This window comes from Pezoporus occidentalis, unplaced genomic scaffold (genome assembly GCF_034315485.1).
Source record: "Pezoporus occidentalis ecotype Australia unplaced genomic scaffold, CSIRO_AGI_Poc_V1 ctg23, whole genome shotgun sequence".
NCBI classification, from domain to species: domain Eukaryota; kingdom Metazoa; phylum Chordata; class Aves; order Psittaciformes; family Psittacidae; genus Pezoporus; species Pezoporus occidentalis.
This window is the reverse complement of record NW_026914180.1, coordinates 1,988,630-2,016,596: the sequence shown is the minus strand read 5'-3', so window position 1 is coordinate 2,016,596 and position 27,967 is coordinate 1,988,630. Positions and strand designations below refer to the sequence as shown.

At 37.7% G+C, this 27,967-nt stretch overlaps 1 protein-coding gene across 2 annotated transcripts; it reads left to right on the top strand.

Annotated features, from left to right (window-relative positions):
• WDR48 (WD repeat domain 48) lies at positions 1-27,937 on the top strand. Of its 2 annotated transcripts, XM_062621386.1 has the most exons (20): positions 59-151; positions 954-1,068; positions 8,847-8,987; positions 9,319-9,397; positions 9,670-9,752; positions 9,868-9,997; positions 12,678-12,766; positions 13,552-13,653; positions 14,008-14,232; positions 15,630-15,704; positions 16,042-16,144; positions 16,456-16,553; positions 18,342-18,449; positions 18,854-18,950; positions 19,416-19,511; positions 21,287-21,392; positions 22,807-22,894; positions 23,474-23,550; positions 25,100-25,292; positions 25,909-27,937. In XM_062621386.1, the coding sequence occupies exons 1-20, from the start codon at positions 78-80 to the stop codon at positions 26,002-26,004; spliced, it is 2,175 nt and encodes a 724-aa protein (XP_062477370.1). In that variant the 5' UTR covers positions 59-77; the 3' UTR covers positions 26,005-27,937. The 2 variants fall into 2 exon arrangements, with proteins under 2 accessions (XP_062477371.1, XP_062477370.1); XM_062621387.1 differs by lacking the exon at positions 954-1,068 and having other exon boundaries at positions 1-151.
• The last annotated feature ends 30 nt before the right edge of the window (positions 27,938-27,967 follow it).

Genomic DNA, 27,967 nt, shown 5'->3' with positions numbered 1-27,967 from the left:
ACTCCCGCCTCAGCTCGCTGCGCGGGCTCCGATAGGAGAGGGGAGCTGACTTCCGGCCCGACTGTCCCGCCTCGGAAATGACATTGGAGTGTCAACATGCAAGATGGCGGCGCATCATCGGCAGAACACGGCGGGGCGGCGGAAAGTGCAGGTGAGGACGAGGCGGGGCTCGGGGGGGGCCGCGGAGCGCCGGGGGCCTGGCGCGGCCTGGCCCGGCTGGAGGAGGGTGGTGAGGCGGAGCGCTGCCACTTGGGCGGCGAGCAGGTGGCGGAGAGCGGAGGTAGTGCGCCGGGCCAGGCAGGGTTGCCTGGGACTCTGTCGCCTAGCGTCGGGGGGGGCTGTAGTCGCGGCTGCTATCAGCTGAGGAGGTGCAGAGATTGGGGGTTTCTGTGGCAATGCAGTCGCCTCCTTCCCTTTCCCAACAACACTGAGGTAAAGGGGGGACCAACCCACCACTCTCCCCAACACCTTTTCCCTATCGCCGCCGCGAATCCACTAACGTCCTGTGAGGAGGGGGGGTGGCTGCCTTTGGTACCGCGGCCTGGCCGGCCGACGGGGAAAAGGTGCAGCTAGCTGCCGAATGGGGTCAGGTGCCCCAGCCCTGACAGGCTGAACTGAAGCTCCCCCCCGTCTGCCCTTTTCAGCTCCGCGCAGTGCTTCTTGAAGGAAGAGCGGGGCAGGAGCTGTCTGGTGGGTGTAAAAACTTTCTCAGCTCACGCGAGAGACGATCAGACCGCGTGGTATAGCTCCTGTGTAACTATGAGTACACTATTATAGCCGTGGTGGAGACTGGAATTAATGAAGTGTGTATAAAAAGCCAAGAGTGCAAGCATTAAAAGTCGTGAAAATTGTTTTATTATGGTTCTCAACTTTTTTGTTCTTTTTTGTGATACTATCAGCAATTTAAACTTTTTTACATTTTTCACTATGGAAAAGATTTAATGCTTTCTCAGTGCACAGAGCTGCCTACCTCTAATGGCAAATGCAAGTTTCAGCTGTATCTGCCTGCTGTTCATGGGAGAAATATTGATTAAGCCTGAAATAACATTAGAATCCTTCCAGACAGAGGTGAGCTTGGTTTTTGAACAAATTTTTTTGCGGTTTATTACACGGAGGAAATGTGCACTTCTTCATAGCCTTTAGTGCCTTTCGTGGTTAAAGTAAGCATTCGATCAGTGCTGTATAAAGAATTCCCTTGCCCTACTGAAAAAATCCTCTGACATTCTTTAAAATACAAAGAATCCAAAATATACCAGCCTTTAACTGACATCATTGCCTGTGTTATAAACAAGTTTTTGCTGTTGCTCTCATAAGGAGGGAGATTTTATGATAACTAGAGCTTTCTTTGATGTAGTCCTATTTCTTTATGAAGTGTTATTTCCCTGACAGCAGCATGCATCAAAGAGTATGTTGTTTCCTTTTTTACTACTGTATTGCTTTTGCAAATATTACTTAGGTCAATATGTTGTATTTACAGGTGGTTTTCTGTTGGTTTACAATGTCTTATTTTCCACTTTCATTGTTATGAGATATTTTTTTTTTCCCACTTAAGGTATTGCTGTGTCTCAGCCAGTACATTGTAAGTCTTGATCTGCAGAATAACTTTATAAGCATATATAAACCCTTGAGTAGAAACTAAGTATTTTCTTGTGCTCTTATTGTTTCACCTACTTGGTTAGAGACAGGATTTTGTTCATGTAATGGAATTCTAAGTGGCTGTTATAGCCATGAGCTGCTGATGGAGAGTTAAAACCACTAATGATTTCGTTTGCTTCCTAATGGCTAAGCATTTAGGGTGCTGCTACATGAAGTTTGGGGGTTGGGGTGGGAGAGGGAGAGGATTTCTCCCAAACTTATGAGGCATGGGGAAGAAGCTATTTTAAGAAATACCTCTCGGGCATGGAGGAACTTGATTCCTTACATGGCATGAGAGCTGGTTGAAGATTATGGAAATCAGAACTATTATTATCTTGGATGCACCTGTTTTACTGGTAAGCAGAACCATCCAAAATCATCAGTTTAAGGTGCTTCTGCATATAATTTATGTTTATAAGGGTTAAATCAGAATAGATGTTTTAGGCCTCAAAATAAATTACACACATAAAAACATGTAAGAAGTTTATTATTTGCATGTAAGTCAGGTATTTGAAATGTCCAGCAGGCTGTTGGTATTTTGTAAGTTTAGTGATATATGTCTGAGGGCTGCAGTAGAAAGGCCGTCTGATTTAGAGTTTTGAACAGGCTGCCCAAAGAAGTTGTGAATGCTCTATACCTAGCAGCATTCAAGGCCAGGTTGGATAGCGCCTTGAACGACCTGATGTAGTGGGAGGTGACCCTGCCCATGGCAGGAGGTGGAACTGGGATGATTTTAAGGTCCTTTGCAAACCAAGCCATTCTATGATAAGTGAAATGGGGATGCAGAGGTGTCACTGTTGTGTGATGAGAAACAGCTGGCCATATGATGTAGCTCTCAGATATGTTACTGTGAATTAAGGTGAAGCCACTTTTGAGCAGGTCACTTAAAGTAGCAGCCCTTGAGTGGTTATGTTGTGACTGCTCCCCCAAACGTGCTGCCTGGCCAGAATAAATTCAACCCCACACTCTAAACCTGTTAATAGAACATGGGGATTTTTCCATAAGTGATTTAGATTAGCATCTTCCATGTAACATTATTGAATGAATGTTAAGTCCTTTTTATCTTTGTCTTCTACAGAATAAAAAGATCTTTTTGCACTGACTTTGTCATATTTATGCACAAATACTGCATTATGACAGCAATTAGAAAGCAGTGAAACAAAAAACCCTTGCATTTGAAAATATTTCAGCTGCTGATTCTGTACCATTTTTAATAGGGCTTTTTTTCTAGGGATGTTTATGGTTAAAACCCATTTAAAATATTTTTGATAGTATCATTAGATTTTGTATTCTGCCCTTTATTAGATTTTACATCTACATTTATATTTTATAGATGATAAATGTATAAATTTATTATTTGATGTATAATACTCAAGCAGACAAATAGCTAGTAAGTTGATGCCATTGTAAAAGGATAGAATTAACTGCTTAATGCTTTCCATTGCTTTTATTCTCAGGCCTGGAGTGTTTGATAAAAATTCAAGTATCAATATGTTCTTAATTTTAAAACTTAACTATTGCCCTACTAACTTACTAAGGGAGTAGTTTAGGGTTTTTTACCCTTGGTGGTAGACTGCTGCTGCTCTCCTTTTTTAAATGTGATTCATGTCAAATCTCATGGAATCCTTCCAGTGGTTATGAGAAATTCCATTTTTTTAATTGCTTGCAATAGCATTTGTGTCTTTGAAATTTTTCTTTACTTATAAACAAGGAATGAGTGTCATTAGAGCTCAGCTGTTCACTGTTTCCTCCACCGTGATGGTGTGGTGGTGTTACTAAAAGCAGATTCTACCCATCTATTAAGGCAAAATCTGTTATAAGACTTGTAATATAGCAAGGGTCACAAGATTTCAGATCAGCTGGTACACTCATCCATGCAGGAAACACATTGTAGGTACTGTAGGAAATTCACTTGGCTCTGTGTGCCAAAATGTTATCTGTCTACAGTAGCTTTATCACTGGAGCTCTTGAATAGTAATTAAAATGATTAATCCTGATCCATTTAGGGTACTGAATGCCATCAACTCTGTATAATGAGTGTCCATCACCTTGTAATGTTTGTGCACTACTGCAGTGATTCTTATTCATTAAGGGAGTTTATAAAAGCTGCAGCAGTACAAATGTAAAAGGCCTTGGTCATTACTAAAATATTTCATATCCCACAAGTCTTGTTCCTGCCAGACCATCGTGGCAATAAAACCACTGTGATCTGTATCATAGTCATTATTATCTTTGTGGTTTGCAACTGACTTAAATAAATCAATGCAATGAACAAAGCAGTTATGTGCTTTCAGTGCACCCTGTTTGAAGTGAATGCGGCTTAAGAGTCGTAACTTCCTGATGACCTTCACAGTCTTTTCCAGGCAGATTATGGTATCTTATCTAGAGTGATAAAAATGTATATGCTGCAGGTCAGAGTTGAATTTTATCACAGCAATTGCTTCTCAGCCAAAAGCCTGTTGCTTTTATGTTGGTTAGGTATATGTGTGTACGCACATACTTAAATATATGCTTTTTTTTTTTTGTATTTGTTTGTATAAATACTATATTTACTAATAGTTCTTATCTTTCTATTCAAATTAAAAAAAAAACCAACCAAACAGAATCCCCCGTTTCCTGACCATTTTTTCTTCAAGATAATAGAGAACCACATGTGGATTATCAGCAATGTTTTTTTGTTCATCTTAGTGAACTTGCCTGCTGTCTGGCACTCTTACACCATGTCGGGTTTTTCAGATCAAGTTGTTTGCTACTGTTGATCTGTTTTAAGTTCCGTATGTTAAGAGAGGCATTTCAACACCCTTTCAACAGATGTTTTGGAATCCTTAATTTGTCCCCCTGTGTTACCATATAATTAATGTATTTGAATACAAGTCTGGATACTTCTGCTGTTATACCTGTCTTTCTAAAAGGTTCCATGTGGTGTACAGCAAATTTTTGCGAGGTTATTTTTATTTCTGCCACATATTCCATGTGTCTTGTTCTAGGGGTTTTTTTTAGGAGTGGACCTTCTAACAGTTTTTTGTTTGGATGAGAAATTAAATTTAAGTATCTCCAGTGTGAGGAGTTGACAATTACTTGAGTGTCATTAGGCCTCCACTAAGAGTTGGAGAGTCCTTTTTTGTGCCATAGTAATCATTTTTAATTCATACTCTTTTCATGAAAAGTGGTTTGTCTTGTCCTTACTGAACTGCCCAAATAGCAGCATTCACTTGAAATGTTGATGTGGTATCCAGCAGACTTACCACAGAATCATTTTCTTCCATTTTAATATTCTCCCCTTATGCTTTTATTATTAGAAATAAAAAAAATGACTTTTAAGGAGCACATGGTTCATATGGATTAGAATCACCTTTATCATTGAAAAATAGCTGTCACAGTTGCTGAGATTTAGCTTTCACTCTTGTATCTACTCATTAACCCTGAAACAATATAATTCCTGTCTTTGTCTTCATTCTCTTGAAATAAACAGTACTTGCCAAGAGGTGTTCGACTAAATTCATGTTTGGAAGTTCCTAAGCAGAATAAAGAACAAATTAAATTTGACCTTCATTTGAGTATTTCCGTATTGGTGGTAGTGGGAAACAGTTGTCATCTTCCCCAGTCACATCATTGAATGATGGAAAACCACTGCTTAGTTGAGCTGACAGCCACATTTTCAAGCTCCTCTATACAGAAATTTAACAGGTATGCAAATAACTTTGTAGAAAGAAGTGAAGATTGTTTTACTACATCTCATCTCTGTGAGCTTTTTTTACTGCTCATTTCTATGTTAATAAAAATATTTAGTTCTTTATTTTAGCAAGAAAATATTTATTGCATTTCAAGAAATTATGAAAACTTTAATTCTGTCAAGATTAATATAGAAATATGATTCAACTTCCACGGTATTGATCATGTATGAAAGGTACATTATTTACTAGAGTAAGCAACTGTTTGCTTTTCTGCATTTTTAAAATGGTTATTTATGGCTGTTCTTTACTTGAACTCCCATAAATCAAAAAAAGTAGCATTATCAAGGGCAAAAGTCTCCTTTTTAAAATGCTTGGGTCACTAACATAGCTTGACAGTCTTATTTACGAGTGTGTCCTGGGTTCACCTGCTGCAGTCATTTATTTTTTTTTTTTATCCTTCTTAATAGCTGGTACAGTGCTATGGTTTTGACTTTGAGCCTGGGATCAACGCTGATAACACCGATGTTTTTAGTTGTTGCTAAGTAATGTTTACTTTAAACAAGGACTTCCTTAGTCTCATGCTCTGCCAGGGAGGAGGGGAAGTTGTGACAATGCAGAGACAGGACACCTGACCCAAACTAGCCAAAGGCATATTCCATACCACAATACATCATGGCCAGTATATAAACTGGGGGGAGTGAGTGAGCAGCTGTGTGGTTCTGAGTTACCAGCTGGGCTTGAACAATGATAGAGTAGAATAAAGAACTCTATATTATACCTGAAAATACAACAAATACAGGACATGACTAACAGAAGAGAATCAAATCTAAAAATTAAAGATTTGTCAAAAAACATTGTGCTAGCAGGTTAGAGAAGCAAGAAGTGAAGGGTGCCTCCTGAGCTTGAGTCTGATACTGTATGTCAGGAAGAGATTTTTCTCCCTAATAACTAAAATGAAATTTGATCTCCTGATATTTAGGTTTTTAATTTCTTTAATTTCATGGCATCGTAGAGTTATTTGTGTTAGAAGGCATCTTACCTGCTCATACTTCATATTTTTAGCTGAATATTTTCATTGGCTTTACTCAGAGGATTTGAAAGCAGTGTGAACTTGATGGCCATCCCTTTGCCTTGTGTTTTGTATTGTATTAAACCTTGGCTTTGTTTGCAACATTTTTTACTCAAGTGGTCTGTTTGGGTCTTCTGGCAGTGTAGACATGATATGATCAAGCCCAGGTGAGGAGTTCCACATATATCTTGCACTTTGCATCACATACACATGCTGCATCACATTAAAGTATTTGAAATATTTTAACATATCACTGTTATGCAAGGTTGATGGTGTCTTCTCTTAGTAACGTCTCTGAATATGTGTGTAGGCAGAGACTTGAGTGTAGACAGAAGGAATACTATGGATTAGTCTGGAATGGGTGAGAGTAACAAAGTGCTGGAAATTAGGGCACAATGTGAAACTGGGAGGAAGAGGTGTGACTACAGGAACTGTGAGCGGCTAGCAAAGACTATCAGCAAGAAATGCTGCAGCCCAGAAAGCCAGTTGTATCCTGGGCTGCATCAAAAGGTGCGTGACCAGCAGGTCGAAGGAGGTGATCCTGCCCCTCTACTCTGCTCTTGTGAGACCTCACCTGGAGTATTGTGTGCAGTTCTGGTGTCCTCAACATAAAAAGGACATGGAACTGTTGGAACAAGTCCAGAGGAGGGCCACGAGGATGATCAAGGGGACTGGAGCACCTCCCGTATGAAGATAGGCTGAGAAAGTTTGGGCTGTTCAGCCTGGAGAAGAGAAGGCTGCATGGAGACCTCATAGCAGCCTTCCAGTATCTGAAGGGGGCCTATAGGGATGCTGGGGAGGGACTCTTCATTAGGACTGTAATGATAGGACAAGGGGTAACGGGTTAAAGCTTAAACAGGGGAAGTTTAGATTGGATATAAGGAGGAAATTCTTTACTGTGAGGTGGTGAGGCACTGGAATAGGTTGCCCAGGGAGGTTGTGAATGCTCCATCCCTGGCATTGTTCAAGATCAGGTTGGACGAGGCCTTGGGTGACATGGTTTAGTGTGAGGTGTCCCTGCCCATGGCAGGGGGGGTTGGAACTACATCATCTTAAGGTCCTTTCCAACCCTAACTATTCTATGATTCTATGAAGAGCAGTGGAACATAATAAATTTAGTAAAGGACATATGTATTCAGAAGGCTCTTAATTTTCATCCTTCAGTGTTGTTCTATAGAGCTGTGGCAGTTGTTACTAAAATGGAGAATAGGACTGGATGTGTACTTTCTGGAAGCATCAGTTCTCTTATTGTGTTGGGATGGGGTGGGGTAATTCAGTTGAGGTATTGCCCACATTCACCAAATGGACACATCAGTTCTTGTGGTATAGAATCTGAAATGCTGTAAAACATTTCTTTAGTGATAAGGACCACTGAACATTTTGTTTAATTTGTTGGTTTTATTTTGTGTAACTGAGACCTGATTTGGAAAACATTTTCTTTATATTGATACAATGCAGTTATTGGAGTGAAAAATTGCTTTCAGATCTCTAGCCCAATGCTACTTCTTGAAAGAATTTTCAAAACACTGGTACTTATGTATCCAAATGATTCCCGCTGTGGGCAGACTGGATTATACCAAGCGTAAAATTTGACCACGTTGTTCTGATTATATTTTACAGAACTGGGGAAGAGGCATAGCTGTCAGCTTCCCCTCCTTTTCTCTGAATGTGAGGGCTTTCCTCAGGGTAATGTGTAAACATCAGGAGAGATGCAGCACACTGTGAATGGAGTAGCTCTGAAGAAACTGCAGTGCATTTTAACTGTGTTTACTGAACAGTGATAATGGAGAGTGCTGTGGCTTTATCTCCTTAAATCTCCCTTTGGTGTTTCTGAACAAAACAGTGAAATAACATATACACCCAGAACTGTCAAATACAGAATGAAAGAAACCAAAGGAATCATTTACTGAAAGAGCAGTAAATACTTGTGCTGCTTATATTAGAAAACAGGTAGTTTTTAAAAACTGGTTTAAAAATAGTAGTGACACTTGAAATAGCTAGAATTTGTATCTGCAGTCTTTCAGTGCTTTGTAATCCTTAGAGACCATATCTTTTCCCTTGTGAGTCTGAGAAATACTGTCATCCTAGAATATAGAAAATACAAAAACTACTTAGGAAGTGAGACACAAACTCAGCGTGTTGTCTAAGACCACCCAAAATAACCTGCACAGAGGAGCGAATTCAACTAAGGATTCTCTGGGTCTAAGCTTGAGTTGTAACAATTAGATAATCCTTTGGGCTCCAGTTCTAGCACTGCTCATATCTTCCCTATTGTTCTTCCCCATTTTTTCTGGGAGGGTGAAATGACTCAGATGGTATTGGTAACTCTCAAACTGACAGACTTATTTAATGCTTGTAAAGTTCTTAATATTTCCTATCTGAAAAACTTCACAAAGGTTAAAGTAAATGTTTTTATGGCCAAGTTGATATCTTAATACCATAATTGAATTTGTGTAAATGTATTTTAGGTGTCCTATGTGATTAGAGATGAAGTGGAGAAGTATAACCGAAATGGGGTAAATGCACTTCAGCTGGATCCAGCCTTAAATAGGCTCTTCACAGCAGGACGAGACTCTATTATAAGGATATGGAGTGTCAATCAGCACAAGGTAAGTCATGGGAGGATTCCTATGTTTAAATCTACTTTTTTCCAATTATCATGCTAGTCAGTTGCCTATAGGTATACATCTGGTAATGTTTCTTTAACAGCTGCCAATTAGTGTAATAGGAAAATCATTTTGCTATTGCTCATACTGTGATATCTTACACAGTTACGTAGTTCTTTCACAAAAGAATTCTGGAATAGTGACTTCAAGCAACTCTGCATAGGCAACTTCTGACCCATTTGAAGGTTGAAGAAAGTACCACAGTAGGGTCTCATAGTCACAATCTTTTCCAGTTGCAATGAGATTTTATAAACTACTTTTTCTTAATTTGCAGCAAGACCCATATATAGCATCTATGGAACATCACACAGATTGGGTAAATGATATTGTGCTCTGCTGCAATGGTAAAACATGTAAGTACTTAAATGTTTGAAAACTACAGTATTCATAAATTGTGTATAACAATATATTATTTGCTGATTTAATGGTTTTCCATCTTCTTTTAGTATAATCAATTTGTGATGTATATTGTAAATTTGATAAATAGTGTAAGCAGGCGTTTTTAATGAAGAATTATGTGTATAGAAGTGATTCTTTTAATCTTTTTGAAAAGCATGTTGGAGTAGTACAAATATGCTCTAATATATAAGCCATTAAAGTTTACTCTTTATTCTTTCCAATTTAGTGATATCTGCTTCTTCAGATACTACTGTTAAAGTCTGGAATGCACATAAGGGATTTTGCATGTCAACACTAAGGACGCATAAGGTGAAAAACATCTTTAAATACTGTGTGTTATCACTGGCAGTCTTTTAAATATTAAGATAGAGACTTTAAATGGATAATGTTGTTGATTCATATTGTCATATTTACTTTATTGTAGGATTATGTGAAAGCCTTAGCATATGCAAAAGACAAAGAACTGGTAGCATCTGCTGGGCTGGACAGACAGATTTTCCTCTGGGATGTAAATACTCTAACAGCACTGACTGCCTCAAATAACACCGTAACAAGTAGGTATCTAGGGAGGGGAGGCAAGCAATGCATTTTACTGAGCAGTATAATCTGAGGGATCAGTTTAAAACCATAGATACCTGTGTGTACACAAAAAATGTGCAAAAAATTTTAAGGTCATTTTAGCATATAATCAGTCCATCTGTTGTATTCCATAGTAGCTGAAAATCTAGAGCAGCCGACAGATGTACCATGTAGGACAGAGAGCAGGTCTCTAAACATATTCTCCTGAAATGTAATGTGCTGGTATTCTCTAACACTTAAGAGAGCTTTAGCTTGAGAAACAGTTTGCCTACGGTGTGTTCATTGCTTGTAAATAGGTTGGAAAATGAGTTCAAAGTGACTGATCTCTTTCGTTTTATACTTAGTGTTGGATGCATGCTTAAAGAGTAGCAGAGGCTCAGATGTATGCATTAGGAAAGAACATGCTATCTTACACTGCCACTTGAACTTTCTTAACAAGACTACTTGCTTCCTAGGTTAGGAGTGTCTGAGGAAAAATCTGCAAATCTAAAATTTGGGATTGGCAGATACACTTCTAAGAAATTTCAGGAATATGCGATTGTGTAAATAAGAAGCAGGCATATAGTTGTTTTGATGTGGTTTTTTTGAATTGAAGTTTTGGCTAATTCTGAAAGGTGTATTAATTTTATGGATTTGGTAGGTTCTAAAACCAAAGGTGCATCTGATAGGTTGAACTGTCAGGTTTGCTTTTGTTCTCTCTACAGGACGATTTTAATTTTTAATGCTGGCATGTCTGGGTAGGCTTCAGAAGAGAGATGGATTCTAGCAAGCTGTGTTGCACTGCAGGATTGTACTGGGATAGCACATGGTTGACATAACTGGATTAGATTTACCTTATCTTTCCCAGAAGCTTTCTTTCACAGAAAGTAGAATTATCACCAAATTTAGCTAAGTGCAAGTTATGCTAATTTCTGGTTGAACAGGGAGTTTTTGAAGGAAGAATGCATTTGTTGGCTCACAGGAAACCTCAGTTATAGGGAAGGGGGGAGGGAGATTTCATGAACACCGCAACAGTGATACAGAACCTAAATGATTCAAGTGAATCATAAATGGGAGATGGTGAGTGCTGAGGAACTGTTGCTTGTTTTGAGCCCAAGATCAAATGGAAATGGAGACATTACCTCTAAGATGATAGAAATAAATTTTCATTTCTTGAATTAAAACAGTAATCTTCATAAGGGGGAGGAAAGGAAAGCAGGGGAGTTGTTTTTCTTTCTTTCTAGTGCTCCCAACTAACAATATTTCTGTTGAGAAGAACATGTTCTATGTCCTTAAAGAAGCTGGTTTTCCTCAGTCCTTTCAAATATTGATTTTTTTCAGAGTGCAAATGAAGATTGTTTTGTGCATTAATTTCCTGTCTGATTACAGGGAAGTAATGTACGCAAGCCAGCATTAAAAAGGAGCCTATTTTTAAAGAGCCTCTCAGTCAGCATAGCCATAATAATTTTTTTGCATTTTTTTCAGTATTTTGCTTTTGAGAGGTAGTCCCTTCCAGGAAAGGGTGGAGTCAAGCTTTGCTTTTGTTCTGGCATAAATTGTGCATCTGTAGACTTAAAATTCTCTCTTCCATTTCTGATGTTCAGTTTATAATAACTGTACATTCTTTTCATAAATTATTATCATTGTTGAACACTGGGCTAACCTTCAAGAGTTTTCAGTTCTGCTTTATGCCTTCAACTGTCCTCTGGGGACAGTGAAATACTATCACTTTATTTTGGCTACGAATAATAGATTACATTTGGATAGCTGTAGCTAGTGGTTAAGAGGACCCTGAAGTAAAGGTGCATAATTCTTCCACTCTGACAAAATGTTTATGATATTAAGTCACAAATGCTGTTGTTAGAAACTTACTTCTATAATATACATAAATGATTATATAAAGGTTCACATTTTTGCTGGCAATACAGTTTGTTGCTATTCACAGCTTTTTTGGCATACCAATTGTATGGGTTTGAGGCTTATTGAGATGGTGCTTTCTGAATACATGATTTTCATTGCTGCGTTTGTGCTTTTCCCAGTTGAGGGATTGGTGCATTACGCTGTCCAAAAGTAGATTAGGCTACATGGCCCAGAATTCCTCAGCTCTGGTGGTGGTTGTGATGCTAAGGAGTTGCCATATGGTTTTCACAAATGCAGAGGTAGCATCCGTGCTCAAGTAACACATTTCAGTACTGCAGTGTAATTTCGGTAATGCGTCTCTGCTGAACTAAGAGAAAAGCATTTAATATCTAATGTAGAATCATACTGCTGCTTGGCTTGGAAAAAAAATACCTCTGCACTTGCATCCAAATGAGATGTAATATAAGATCACATAGAAGTATAATTCTCTAATAAAGTAGTTGAGAAGAGCAGCAGTACCTTGATGGTCCTGGCACTGTATTGTGGTGCCAAAAGGTTACAACGACTGTAATTACCATAAGTCTGAGGGGTTCCTTTGTTTTTATGTAGCAGTAGATTAAGAATTGGGATGGGGTTTTCCTAGCAGTATGCTGTGTACAGTCTTTCTTAAAGTAGCTGTATATATGAGGTATAGTGACACTATTTCCATGGATCAAAGGGCATTAAAATACCCTAAAATGCTGTGTTTTAAGTGAAGAAGTATGTTTTTCATATGACAGCATTAAGATTGAAAATGTAAATTTTATTTTGAAATAGCTTCTTCCCTGAGCGGGAACAAAGACTCAATCTACAGCCTTGCAATGAATCAAATGGGAACAGTTATTGTATCAGGGTCCACTGAAAAGGTAAGCGAAAGTCTGGTAAGGCTAATTCTATTTCAGTTCAAAGTTTAGTACAAAGAGGCAATTTTATTCATTTTTTCAATGTCATGTCTGTAGCAGCTGTTGTGGTTTTAATAGTGAGGATAGACACTTTTTTTTAAGTGGGAGTGTAAGTGTAGGATACAACTACCTACCTCAGTTTGAAGACGTATATATATCCATCTAGCTTTAATACACAGAAGAGACAATTAGATCATCTTGTGTAACCTCCTTTCTACCATTTCACCACAAGAGATCTGACTGGGCTGGCACATTACTGAGATGATTATAAAAACTGAAGCAGCTGCCACAGGTAAGAAGAAAGTGGTGCCAGCAATTTGTAAGATCCCTGCAGGAACTGGGAAATGAAATGTGATGATGAAGTTCAAGTGTCCCTAAGAGACAAACCATGCTGTTTGTTGTAAAGGAAGGTGAAATGCCCTGAAGTTCCTGGCAATCTAATTTTTTACCTAATCTAACCTTGAGATAATCCTGTTTCCAGTCACTTTCATTCTTTAATTTCTTAGGAAGATAAAAAAAGCCATAACAAAAGAAAATAAAATCAAGCAAAGAAAATCACATCTGATTATTAGAGGTTCATAAAATGTAGTTATGTACCTCTTGTTTTAATGAAGTATGTTTTCTGTGATGGATGTCTTTCTGTTCAGGATAAGTGTCAGTTTATTCAGAAAGGCTTAATTTTCTGTAGAGAAAGTGCACTGGTGGGAAGAAGGATGTTAATGCCAGTTATCCAATGTCTGTTTATGTAGGTTCTAAGGGTGTGGGACCCGAGAACTTGTGCAAAACTAATGAAACTCAAAGGGCACACAGACAACGTAAAAGCGTTGTTGTTGAACAGAGATGGCACACAGGTATGTGCTTTAACTTGAGACAAAGGCATTTTACAGAATACAGAAATGTCATTAGTCTTTTTTGATATAATTGTTTTATACCATAGATTACTTATTAAGTTACATTTTGTATTTTACAGATTATTTACAGAATATTGTAATGATTAAGGGAGGGAGGCTGGTGGGTGAAAGCTCTAATGTATTACAGGGTCCATCTAGCAATGGAAGGGGTGACTAGAGTTATTAACTGCCAGGCTTTATTTAGCACCGTCTTAATGGAAAAAAAACATAAGAATTATGAAAGCTGTTTGTGAACAAAATTATTTCAGAAGATTTAAATACCCACTTGATCTAAGTATGGTGGTTGTTGCTCAGTGTCTTTCAGGCAGCTCTGATGGGACTATCCGCCTCTGGTCCCTTGGGCAGCAGAGATGTATAGCCACATATCGAGTCCATGATGAAGGTGTCTGGGCTCTGCAGGTCAATGAAGCCTTCACTCATGTTTATTCAGGAGGAAGAGACAGGAAGATTTATTGTACAGATTTACGAAACCCTGATATCCGTGTCCTTATCTGTGAAGAAAAGGCACCAGTTCTTAAGGTAATTGAGTTTACTTCAGAGAATCACAGGATGGTTGGGGTTGGAAATTACCTCTGGAGGTCATGTGGTTCAACCCCCCCTTGCTCAGGCAGGGCCACCTAGAGCCAATTGCCCGGTACCATGTCCAGACAGCTTTTGAATATCTCCAAGGATGGACACTTTGCAGCCTCTCTGGGCAACTTGTTCCAGGGTTTAATCATGCTCACAGTATTAAAGTGTAATTGTATTGCATGTTGTTTAATAACGGCTTGAGGTATAAACTGATAGAATGTATATTGGGTAACAAGTGCACCACAGCTTCAGTGTATTGGCTTTGTCTCCTAAATTACACCTGAAGCCTAATTGTCTGAAGAAAATAAATGCTTAGCAGCTACTTAAAATATGCAAATTCAGATATTACTGAAATTGAATATGCTATAGACATGAAAAGTTGTTTTTAGCAGACTAGTACAGTTTTAAGAAATTAAGCTGGCAATGCCAAGGCTTTAGACAAAAATGGATGTTTCTTAGCAGTAATGTGTATGCACAGGACTGTGTTAGAATATGTTACATACTCATAGGAACCAGTGGTAAAATTTATTGTGGGTTTTTTGAACACCTAAACATGCAGTTTTCTTAACTGGAGAAAACTCTATGCGGAAGTATGAGTCTTCTGAAGAGAATTCTTTTTGAATTTTTCCTTATTTTGCTGTCTGTTAAGTAGATGACAGGACCTTGAAACATGTAGGTGTATAGGGAATGTGCGATTGAAACAGATAGCAGTATATAAGCAATCTGTCTTTCCTTACGAGTAAAATTTGGCTTAGTATGTTCAAATAAAATCCTGGATATATTACTGTAGTTAAAGTCAGAATCTGAGAAATTGCAGTTCAAAATGGAAAATTAAACCTATGGTCAGCTGTACAAAGAACAAAGGGGGACTGTAATATACCAGCTACATTGATTTGGTTATTACTGAAGAAATGTAACAGCAGAGCCAAGTGTATAAAGGTCTGGTTTCTAATTGGTACAGAACTTAGCACGTTCTGGTTTTAACCATGTGAAGTATTTGAAAGCAAAGTAATTCAGAAAATATTGTATTTACCAAACTGTCCATTAGACGAGATTGCATCATGGTAGAAGCAACTTTAGATACGGGGTGTTTAGACACATTGCATCTACTGTTGTTCTTGTCCAGAATTTATTTGTTGAATATTGGAAACAGTTTCCCTGGAATTTCAAAAATTGCAGCTTAGTTATTTGTCTTTCTAAAACAAGTTTGTATTTCTTTAGTAAACTGAAACTAGTGTTGTTTCTCAGATACATTGGAGTATGGGAGCAGGTGTACGCAGAACAAATATTAATTGAACAAAGGAAAATTAAACATGTCTGAAAGTATCTGTGGTTTCATTATTTAGATGGAGCTTGATAGATCAGCTGATCCTCCTCCAGCACTTTGGGTTGCAACAACTAAATCCTCTGTGAATAAATGGGTAAGTGGTACAGTTTAAACCCTATGAATTCAATTAAGTAGTCATGGGATTTGCAGTCTTGTTTTTGGGAACTGTTGCTTGCAATTTCACTGTGACTTGCTGTGGTCTTTAAGCTTTCTTTTAAAAAATCAGGAACTGTGACTATTGAAATTGATCAAAAGACATTACGCTTGTAATTACTTCCTTTGCTATCTCTTTGTGCTGCTTTTAGAACTAAACTATCTTGCTTAGAACTGGACAGTTAACATCTAAATGGCAATGTGAACTGGCAGTTGTCACTCACAGATAAAAGCAAAGTCTATAGATTATTATGTATGTATCTATTTTGTTTCTTTAGACTTTGAAGGGAATTCATAATTTTAGAGCATCCGGAGATTATGATAATGATTGTACCAATCCCATACCGCCCCTGTGTACACAGCCTGACCAAGTTATAAAAGGTAAACAGCTGTTTTCCAGAGTACCTTATAAAATCTGTTATCATTAGCAGAACTGGTGGATCTTTAAGATGGGGTGAAGTTTTTAGGTACTTGATACTATGATTTCAGCCAAAATAAAGCCAATGTAGTTATCATTGATCTAGTGCTAGTTACAGTTAAAATAGTGCTTAAACCTTGGTGATACCCAGATCTTACATAAAATAGTGAGACCAAAGAACAGTCACACATATTGTGTTATACACCTTAATTTAATGTAATATTCTAAAAAAATAAAATCACTGTAGTGACCTTAATTCTTGTTTGCTTGCTAGGGGGTGCTAGTATTATTCAGTGCCACATTCTTAATGACAAGAGACACATATTAACCAAAGACACGAATAATAATGTGGCATACTGGGATGTCTTGAAGGTAAGTATATAATTTTAGATCGTCTACTGTTGGATGATTAATTATTTTGTGCCTCTATTATATATTTTTGTGTGTGTGAGAAAGATTCCTTTGGTAGAAAGGAAGCAATCTTTCTATTGCTAGACACAGCAATGCAAAAATTGCTTTTTAAAAGGAGATGGGGCATTTCTGAGCTTTTCTGCATCTTTGCTTGATGTGAAGCTGACATTCAGTAAAGTACTGATGTCTTCCTTCACCTGAAATTCACCTTGAATTCTATCCCTGAAAACAGTGGTGTTTGGTTTGATCAGGTTGCGTTTCGAAGAGGGCTCATAGAGGCTTGTGAGCATGTCTACCCAGTGCAGAAAGAAAGCTTAGCCTGCAAAAGGGAAATGTGTGCTTCAGGTCCTCCTACAAACCCATACATCCCAAGTGAGTGTGCTTGGATTAGTCTGTGTATTATTCTGGGAGTGTGAACTTCGCATGTTCCTTGTTAGTTGGCAAGATAGCAGGCAGGAATGCAGGACTGACTGGAAGGAAGGTAGGCAGGAAGCATGGCTCCTGCCTGGTAAGAAGGGAGAGACTTGGCATGGCATTTTGGTATCTTGCTTTACACAGTGATTGATCAGAGGAGCGGGAAAAGCATGCAGAGAGACAGTACTGGGATCCCAGATCAGTGAGATGGTCAGCAATTTCTTCTCTTGAAAAATCCTGTTTGAAATTCTAAATATCTTTGCGTCTAACTATGCAGTTCTCCAGCCAAGATTCAGTTATGAAGTAAAGCACACTCAGCCAACTTGTATCAAGTTGCTGAATAAAGTGGGAAAGAAGGAAATTAAGTTGGAGAACATAGATTTGTACTAGAAGTTATCTAGATTACTTTTGTGGAAAAGTGAATAGCTTTTCTTTCGAATTAGAGTTATATTACAGTTATATATTTAAGTACAGTGTTAAATATCAGGAGCAAAGTCAAATGGTAATGTTAATTGGTACCTTCATTCAGTTCTTTTTTGTTAGTACGGCTTTCAGAGGCATCTCTTAGGCATGCTTAAATACATACTCACTTTATAGATGAGGTTACTTGACAGATCAAAGTGTTATCTTACATGTAGGATCACTGCACTCTAAAGCTGAGTCTCTTTACTGACGATGCTGGAAGCCTTTCTTACATGTAGCTACACCCTTCAGTCTTTCCTTCCTGTAACTTTTCCTGGATTTTGAGGAAATAAGTCTTGCAGGGTTACTATCTTTAGAGTTTGCTGTAAGTGTTCCAGTTTTCAGGATAAGTTTGCAAGTGGATTATGAGAGTTTGGATATTAACAAGCTTACTTGAGAAACTTTAAAAATAGAAGTACAAAATAAAACAGACAAATAAACTAAAACAGGCAAAAAGAATCTGCACACAGATTTACCCACTGCTGGTCCCATTGCAGTAGTTGAGCTGAATTTGTTGTGAGATTTGCAACAAATACTGGGTTGTACTGAAATATTGATACTAATGAGGAGAAGAATGACAGGGAATGCTAGAAGACAGCTACTCAGTGATAGGGAAAATGTTATTTGTTAATGTAATACCTCTCCACTGCCTCAGAAAGAAAGGATAAAACAGTAGAAATTACTGCATAAACTACTGTGCAATTTTTTGTGAGAAAAGTTTGAACCTTTCACTCATGCATTGCTGGACTACAGTACCTGTGGAGAAATCAGAACTGCATATGGAAGTCAAGTACAAGATCTGAGGTGGTGTTGTGACTCAGAATGTTGTGATACTCAGAATTTTAAAACTTGTACATTTCTTTTGCTGTACAGGCATGTAAAGTTGAAGACCTTGGGAAAGTAGATTTTGAAGAAGAAATTAAGAAGAGATTTAAAATGGTGTATGTGCCAAACTGGTTCTCAGTAGACTTGAAAACTGGGGTGAGATACAACTCTGAAATCTGTAGTTCTAATGTCATATTTCATATATTCTCATAATACTGTTTGTTCACAAATGTTTTAGTGTGTTACGAGTTTTGAGGAACAATCATCATTTATCTGATTATTTATATTTCCTTTGAAGCAAACCAGCAAATTTTACTTTAGTTTTTAATAAACTGAATAACAGATTTTTTTAAATTTTTGTTTTCCTCATGGTGTGGTCAGTTTAAATCCACCAATACCAATTATGAATTAATACAGCTTGGTAAACAAAGTGTGCTGTCATGCACATAGAAATTCTTTGGTTTTTATTCCCAGCTCAGTAATGAACAAAATAAATTTATAGGCTTATTTAATACAAAACAGCTATTGCATTCCTCTTCCTGGTGGTCTTTTCCCAACAGATGTTGACAATTACTTTGGATGAAAGTGACTGCTTTGCAGCCTGGGTTTCAGCAAAAGATGCTGGATTTAGCAGTCCAGATGGTTCTGATCCAAAATGTAAGTTTTAACTAATATTAGTGTTTTGAGACAAAGCAGAATAAAATCCACCATTTATGCTTATGTATTCCAGTGCCGCATATGCCAGTAGCTGCATTCTGCAGAGGAATTCTCCAGTGAGAATGTTTGCTTTTTTTGGAAAATTTTCAGTCAAGTTCAGGTTTTCTATTTAACTTAGTTTTAAACCTTCTGGAAGCAAAAAAGTGATATTCCTCAACTTGGAACTATTGCCTAATCTAGAGAATATTATAGCAAGTAAGTGATCCAACAGTAGTGATTCTAAAATCAGCTTTTTCTGAAAGATTATAACATATGGCTTTGAGATTTTCTGTGCCCATAAATAGTTTGTTTTGGGAACAGAGCCGCTCAGACTTTTGGGAAAGTTTTAATCTGTGGATCAGATGTAGAATATTATGCCATCGGTTTTTACATAACTGGAAGTTGTACCTCACTATGTCTTGACAGTAAACCTTGGAGGGCTTCTGCTACAAGCACTTCTGGAATATTGGCCTAGGACACATATCAATCCAATGGATGAAGAAGAAAATGAAATAAATCATGGTTGGTATTTTAATATTTTCCTTTTTTAGGATTTGTTTATATGTTCGGTTTATATTTCTTGTCTCTGCATTACAGACTAATGTTTTCTAAGTTCTTTTAATTTAGTTTTTCACCAAAATTTGCTAAGTAGTTTTCTTCTTCTGAAAGTATCAGCAAAAATCGTAGAACTCTAGTACATTGAAAACTAGGCGAACAGATGATTCTGAAGTTACAGAAACATAATGTCTTGATGAAAAACAATTACTGGCAAAACTAAGGCTTGACTTGGGAAAGAGACAGCCTAGATAATGACAGCAAAGAGTTGTTATTCAGTTAGTAAATGTTAGCCACTGTTTGACATAATTCCACTTTGCTTCTAGGCATTATGAGCAATATAAAATAAAAGGAAAATTTATTGTAGAAAATATATTCAGTGGGTAATAGGATAGTACATAGAGAAGGTCTATACAATACCACCTTTGACTGGTGTAATAATGCTGAATCTAATCCTGTATGAAATAAAAAGCATAGCTCTGTAAGATACAAGATAGTGGCAGAGTTGGGCAGAATAATGGAGACTGTCTAATTCTTAAATTTGAAATTATTTAAACCAAGATCAGTTTTGACTAAAAAGTCTTGGTTTTGGTGATTAAAAAATGACTTTCTACAGATAAGGCGATTAGAAAACTGTAAGTTCAGCAATATCTTGCCTTTTTGTGGCAAAGATTGTGCCCAGAGTTAGTTTCCAAAATGAACTCTGTGGTGCGTTACAGCACTTGGCAGGCTCTTCTGGACAAAGTTGCTGATTCTTACAATTCTGTGTATTGGCACTCTACATCTTGAGAGCCAGACAATATATGAGAAGTATAACTCACAGGATTTTGCATTGTTGGAACACTGATGCTACACGACTTATTTCTGTGAATAGCTGTGGAGTAGTGGAATGTTTAGAATATTCACTACAGAATCAGTCTTCATTTTCCCTTTCAAAAGGAACAATTAAACTGATGCTGAACAGTGACTTAAGAAGATAACACTGTTGGACGCTGAAATTTGTGTAAAGACAAGAACTTAAATATACACATATATACTTACATACCCTTGTGTACATATGTATATATATATGCAGTATTTATCCTGCTCTGAACAGCTGCTCTCTGAACAGTGGTTCAAGAGGTGCATAAATAATGCTGACTTTTCTTCAATCTTATCCTATCCATCTGATGTCAAATGAGGTTCTTCAGTGTTTGAAGACCACGCTGCTATAACTAGCTAAAAATACATTGAATTTAAAATGCAATGACTTGAAGGAAACACGAGTCTGAGTTTTACTAGTACGCTATTGACATCTGGCAAACCCAGGTAGAAGAGCAAAGCTAACATCCTTCCGAGTTTTGTACTGTCAGTGTGGAGGGGGAAAGTAGTCTTGTCTCAATGGAATCTCTTTAGTTGATTTCTAGTATTAATACTGTTCAGTTTGACAAATCCTCAGTATCCTGTTAAGGAACTGGAGAAAACTAGCAATCAGGTTTTGGCTCGTGAGCTCAATTTCCCTTTTCTCAAAGTCTTTTGAAATATGCCTTCACAAACTGGTACTGAACTAAGGTACTCTCTACTGTTCCTTTTACATATACTTGCTGTGCATTGGAAATGGAGATTTTCTTGGATTTTATGAAGCTTATGGTTTTGTTAATTTATGAAATATGTTAGCTGTAGGTGGAGAAAACACTCTTTGGTCTATGTATACCCAATTTAAAGGCCTAGTGCAGTCTCATTGATTTTTTTTTTTCCAACAGTGAATGGTGAGCAGGAGAACAGAGTCCAGAAAGGAAATGGATACTTTCAAGTGCCGCCACATACCCCAGTTATTTTTGGTGAGGCTGGAGGACGCACCTTGTTCAGGTAAAAAAGCTCAAGAATGTAAATTCAGTGGCTACATAAAACTTCCTTTGTGAAAGCAGAAACATTATAAAAATGGAATACTTGCATCTGTTCCGTACTATACATTCAAGATATGCCCTTGACAGGCAAAATAAGCAGCTGTAAATGGTAATTTTGCATCATCCAACTGAACAAGTGAGTTTGAGCATCAGCAAGGTGTGGGGTTTTACAATGGTAAGAGCTGTATATTGTTCTTAATTGTATGCCAAAGCGTTGAGCTCTTTTTGAGTGCCTTCTTCTTGCAAACTGACTAACTGAACTTTGTTCTAGAATGAAATTGTGCTACTTTTGATTCTTGTAAAATTTCTCTTATGGGCCTGTTGTACTGGTCTTTGAGCATTAATGACTCAAGCAGTAGAGTCCTGCTTACTAGAGAGTTGGTTTCCGTTACCCAAAGCCCTTGACCCACTAGAAGGTCCTAAGCTCTGGCAGGTAAGAGCTCAGGATCTGTCTTTTCATTCTATGTTGTAAAGCCTAACTGTGGTATATGATGCATCTGAGACAGTTTAATAATGCTGTAGAACACATGCCAAGCTTTCATATAGCGTGAAGCATTTTGTATTTACTGATATAGTGGATTTTAAATTTGAGGGGTAGGGGTTGTTTCTCTGGCTGAATAGGCCTGAAAACTCTGTAACTTTCAGTCCATGCACTGGTCTGTAAAGCAGGGTAACATTTTGCAGCTTTGAGAACTGGTGTTTTCTTCTGCAGTATCAACATATTTACGTCATAGCTGGGGCTTAATATTTGCATCCATTCTGTATCAGTGGATCTTAAGTCTTCTATGTTTGGCTCTCAAGAGAACACTGAAAAGACACTATTGGAGGAAAAGCCATGTTTATTGGGTCTAAAAGGTGGCTTGCAGAGCTCTGACAAAATACCTAATTGGGCTTTATACAATTAATACATGGCTTTTTTTCCCAACTGCATGTGTGCATTTGTTAAAATTGATTTTATTCTTTTCATTTGGTGAGGGCTTAGCAGACACTTTACATGCAAAGCTCATTTTTCCCAAACAGAAAAGAACTGCTTTATGTCATGTGCCTTTCTCAGTTTTTGACTTCAACACACAAACATACAATCTATGAGCAAAGTAGCGTTTTACTTTTTAAATTCCTCTGTGCAATAGCTTATAGTCTTCTGAAATGCTTCTCCATGTTTCTGCTGCATGGATCTGTCTTTTTCCTGCAGCTACTTTTTCTGGTCTTTACAGACAATACGTGATCACTTCCTCAATAAAGTGGATGATGTGAAGGGGTAGCTAACCAAGTTCACACTCCCTGCCCATTAAAAGGGCAGATCCTCTCCTGAAAGCTTTTTAATGCACATTACAATAATTGTTTTCATTCACAAAGGTTATTTCTCTGTGGTTTAGGTTATTATGTCGGGATTCAGGGGGTGAAACTGAATCTATGCTTCTTAATGAAACTGTGCCACAATGGGTAATTGACATCACTGTAGATGTAAGTATCTTATGTGGATTTTGCTTTTTTTATTGGGTTACTTGTGTTGGGTTTTGGGTTTTTTTTGAGGTGAACAACTTTTTTTTAATTGTACAGGATCTGAAATGTCATTTTATGTTTTGCTCTGTATTTAAAATAAGTGGTCTCAGGGTCTTTATTCGAGACTCTTTGAGATGCATTGCTTTTGATGTGTCCAGTTACGGTATTTTTGCTTGCTTTCTTTTGAGAGAAAATCTTGGAATTCAAAGCACTGTGTATAATTGGTATCCTTTTCAAGTGTGGAGCCCTGGAACAGAGAATACTCTTCATATAGCTGCAGTCTTTTGATACCATCTAATTTCCTTTGAAATAGATGATAATTTATATTCAAAAGCTAGATGATACGCGCATCATCTAAATTGAAGCATCTCAGGAGTATGAGTAATTTGGCAGTTGGCTGTGGTGGTTTTATGTTGATTAAGAATCTCTCTTGGGTTTTGATAATTAGGAGCTGAATATACTTCACATACCAGCTGGTAGAAACAGGAGCTGGTAACAGTTCATCCTAAATTAACACTTCTCAAATTTGTTTCCTTCTAGAAAAATATGCCCAAATTCAATAAGATTCCCTTCTACCTCCAACCTCATTCATCATCAGGGGCAAAAACTCTGAAAAAGTAAGTAATGCATATTTGACTCTCAAAACTGCAGAAAGAGAATTGCAAGCTCAAAAAAAAGAAACCAACAAAAAGCTGGTTTGCCAGAGAATCCTATTGTGCTTTGATGAATGTGTAGAAGTTTCTAGTTATTTAAGCAGCATCACTCCAAAGCTTTGAATTATATCAGAATATTTGAAAGAACTGGAGGTTTCTTTTAGGTTCCATGAGCAGTTGCTTAAGTTATGCTAAGGAATGTTTTAAGAACTAAATCCTGAAATTAGACTTTCTGTCTTTTTTGGTATGTAATCAGAAAACAAATGAATTTACAGATTATTACATTGATCAGAATGACAGTTTTATGTTTCCTATTGCTAACAGTGATAAATAATAGCTTTTTAAAAGGAAAAAGTACAAAATCTGCTAGTAAGGAACGCGAGACTGTCGGCCTGTCACATTAATTGTAACTGGGAGCTCTGTAGGTTGGAAGTCAATGCAGATGCTCAGCTATGAAGTCAATGTCACAGGCAGTTTGCCTACCACCACTTACACACAACAATTTTGGGTATTTTGCACAAATGCCTAGTTCCTCTTTAAGTCTTATTAAATTCTTCACATCAGAGACGTTTGTGAAAGAGGAGCTTCATTGGGTTTTTGTGTACATTGTGGAAAAACTGCTGCTGCTAATTACTTCAGAATGCCATTCTATTAATGTAGTAGGGGGAACAGTGTAGTCTTATTCCATATCCTTGCCCTTCTCTTACTAATCCCCTTCCTGTTGAATAAGGGTTGTGTGGAGTACTTTTCACCCAAGCTCTGATTTTAATTTGGTCTTTTGAGTATCTTCATAGAATCACAGACTGGTTTGGGTTGGAAGGGACCTTAAAGATCAGAGTTCCAACACTCTGCCATGGGCGGCAGGGATACCTTCCACTAGACCAGATTGCTCAAAGCCCTATCTAGCCTGGCTTTGAACACTTCCAGGGATGTGGCAGCCACAGCTTTGCTGGGCAAGCTGTGCCAGGGCCTCATTGCCCTCATGGGGAAGAACTTCCTTATATCAGACTTAAATTTAGACTGTTCCAGTTTCAAGCCATTCCCCCCAGTGTTATCCCTACATGCCCTTGTTAGAAGCCCCTCTCCAGAACTTCTCTTATAGGCTCCTTTGGGCACTGGAAACTGCTCTGAGGTCCCCCTGGAGCCTTCTCTTCTCCAGGCTGAACAAGCCCAGCTCTCTCAGCCTGTCTCCATAGCAGAGGTGCTCCAGCCCTTAGAGCATGTTCACAGCCTTCTCTGGACTCACTGCAAGCAGGTCGATGTCCTCCTGCTGTTGGGGCCCCAGAACTGAATGCAGCATGGTCTCACTTTTCTGAGTCTCTTCTGCTGTGTGACTCTTAGGATCAAAAGCTGTTATGGTGTTCTCCATGATCCTGATAATTTAATAGTAAACTTCTAATCTAAACAGCTTATTTGTCTACTTGTATAGTTTGCGATGGGTTAAGGTATTTTGAAGATCAGAAATACAGTCTCTTAAATTTTTTCCTGCCAAACTTTTATTTACCTTGTATAGAGACCGACTGTCAGCAAGTGATATGCTTCAGGTGAGAAAGGTGATGGAACATGTGTATGAGAAGATTATAAACTTGGATAATGAGTCTCAGACAACTAGCTCTTCCAATAATGAAAAAGCAGGAGAACAAGAAAAAGAGGAGGACATTGCTGTGCTAGCAGAGGAGAAGATTGAGCTTCTGTGCCAGGACCAGGTAAGTTCCTTGGGTGGTTTAGCCAAAACCCAGTGTCTAGCAATTAATTGGTTGTGAACATCTGAATACAGAGCTTGAAATATGCTTTAGATTATCTGTTACTTTTAAAACTAAATAGATTTCTTGACATCATGTTAATTTACTGCTGACACAAGTTCAGATGGGTGCAGATAGCTGGACTGAAGAATTTACATGGTATCACTGTTTTATTTGGTCTCACTGGTAACCTTTACAGGATTACTTGCTCATACATATGTCCATACAAATGGACTTAGTACAATTCCATAGAGTTCCATTTCTAGCATTTTTTGAATGTTTTGAATTCTACATTTATAGCAGAGTTTAAAATATTTCCAAAATGAGTTGTCTAGTAAGCGTAATAATTGCATGAAGATTAAATATTCAGAAGGTGGTGGTAATAAGCAATTATATGTTACATTGCTAAAATCTTTCAGTAATCAGCATCAGGTTTACTTGCTAGTTGAAAAACCTGAGCCCCATCTTAGATGACAGTCCACCCAAGGGATTGTTTTGCCCCAGCCCCAGGGTGTTTTATCTTTGGATTTCTGACAGTCTAGCAGATTTGTGGAATAAAAGATGAATTTTTATCATTTAGGTTTTGGATCCGAATATGGACCTTCGAACTGTAAAGCACTTCATTTGGAAGAGTGGTGGTGATCTGACGCTTCATTATCGCCAGAAGTCAACGTGAGGGGAGAAGTGGACCCAAGTGGTTACTTAAGTACCTGACCATACTGTACTGGTTCCAAGAGTAGTACTATAGAAGCCCACTGAACCCCTAAGGTAGATGAGACTTCTAATGACTCAGTATGGATGGAAAGTATACATTTAATTGAAGTGACTAATAGATCTGTAATATAGAGGAAAAAAAAAATCTGTATGACTTAAACTAAAGTCTGTCCTAGTCTCAGCCAATGAGATGGGAAATCCCTGAGTGGTTCATGTTGTGTGAGGTGTACAGAGAATGGATCATAATCCAGTGCAGACTTTTGCTTCCTCTTTTTTGCTTTTGTTTCTTTTCCAGAACATAATATCCTCACCTGCTCATGCTTGATCTGAAACCATTTTGGCTGTGTTAGTCACTGTGTTCACACTATAATTCAGAAGTGCACACGAGTTGGTTTTCTTTTTAGTACATTCCAGTCATAATATTCCTACAGTGATTTCTCACAGGTTACTCAAACATTTCTACCACTTAAAGAAATTTGGAGAAGAAAAACAAAAGAAACAAGTATTGCATATTTGAAAGGGTTGGCCCATTTAATTACAAGTGAAGGGTTAACAGGAGACTTGTTTTAATACTGCAAGGGAGTTGTTGCTTTGAGAGCTGTTGATGTGCAGAATAAGAACACTAGATACATGTTGTAGCAGGGTCAGTCCAATGATGCTGTTCATAAAAATAGAGTGAACATGCTTTGCAGCATCTTCAAGATTTCCTTTTAAAATCTATATAAGTACTTCCTGCACTGTGTCCTAGGTGTTCTGAAGACATGCTAGTCTCATTTTTGGTATCTGTGCTCCAAAACTTTACATGACATTTTGTTAAAACTTCAAACCATTCTGAAAATAACTTCCAGTGTTTAATGTTAAACTTTAGAAGCGTCTAAGTATATTTCATATTCATGATATAAAAATACTTATTCTTCTTTTCGGAAGTTTTATATGCAGTTGTTCTTTTGTTATAGATTTATGCAGATCTTCTTTTCACTGTTATTTCTATAAATCTGTGACTGTCATAGATTCATAGTAGTCTTTTTATAGAGTTTAACTTATTGGGGGGAGGGGGTAAAGGCATTTCAGCGTTGCGTGAGAAAATGTGGGGCTGTCCCAGAAAAACATTTGTAGCCAGAGCAAATTGCAAATCCTCATAAAGAAATGGTGTAAAAATGACTCTTGTCTGGAGCAGAAGCACAAGTGCCTTCAAAGGGCAGTATATTATTAAGAGTTTCTTTGGGAGACATACGCTCTTGCGCTTCCTGTATCTTGCTATCAAGATCTAGGTTGAGGACTAAAGAAAGTCCCAATAAATTCTATTACTGGAATTGTATTGGTCAAACAAAAAGTAAAGTATTTTTCCATTGTATTTTGTTTGAAAAAAATAGTCAAATCATTCCCTTCTGCACTCTTAACCTAAACAAAGTCACTGCTTGAACAAAAGCTATGGTTCACCACTAAGCTAGCATGTCTTTTTCCCCAGCTTTTAAGAGTCACTTTAAGTTTTTAATCCCCACTGCTGTGTATGCTCAGTTTGACACAATTGTGCTCTAACTGCACATTCGTAGTGATGTTTGTGAATTAAATGGTTAAACAGAACTGTAACCTTTATGGATAAATTGTGCTGACTTGTATTTATTAATAGCAAGGGCATATGCTTGTTCCCATAGGCACTGTTTGGGGATTTTTGGTTTTCTTTTTTGGGTTGTCTTGCTGTCTTGTTATACACATTGGAATTGCTCCCAGTGATTTTGGTTGAAATCGGCCAAGGTTGTAATTTTTCTTTTCTTTTTTTTTTCCTAATAATTTTGAAACACAGTTTCAGGAAAGATTGACAAGAATAGTCTGCAATGCAGGAAGGGTAAATGATGTTTCACAGTTGTATAGAATAAAAGGCTTTAGCTAAAATATTTTCAAGTTGTTTTGTGTATTGAATCAAT

What these genes read in the sequence shown, in the direction of transcription:
- WDR48 (XM_062621386.1), top strand. Translation starts at nt 78, where the DNA reads ATGACATTGGAGTGTCAACATGCAAGATGGCGGCGCATCATCGGCAGA. An exon ending in TAGAATCCTTCCAGACAGAG is followed by an intron (nt 1,069 to 8,846) that starts GTGAGCTTGGTT and finishes AATGTATTTTAG; the next exon opens with GTGTCCTATGTGATTAGAGA. An exon ending in AGATGGTTCTGATCCAAAAT is followed by an intron (nt 18,951 to 19,415) that starts GTAAGTTTTAAC and finishes ATGTCTTGACAG; the next exon opens with TAAACCTTGGAGGGCTTCTG.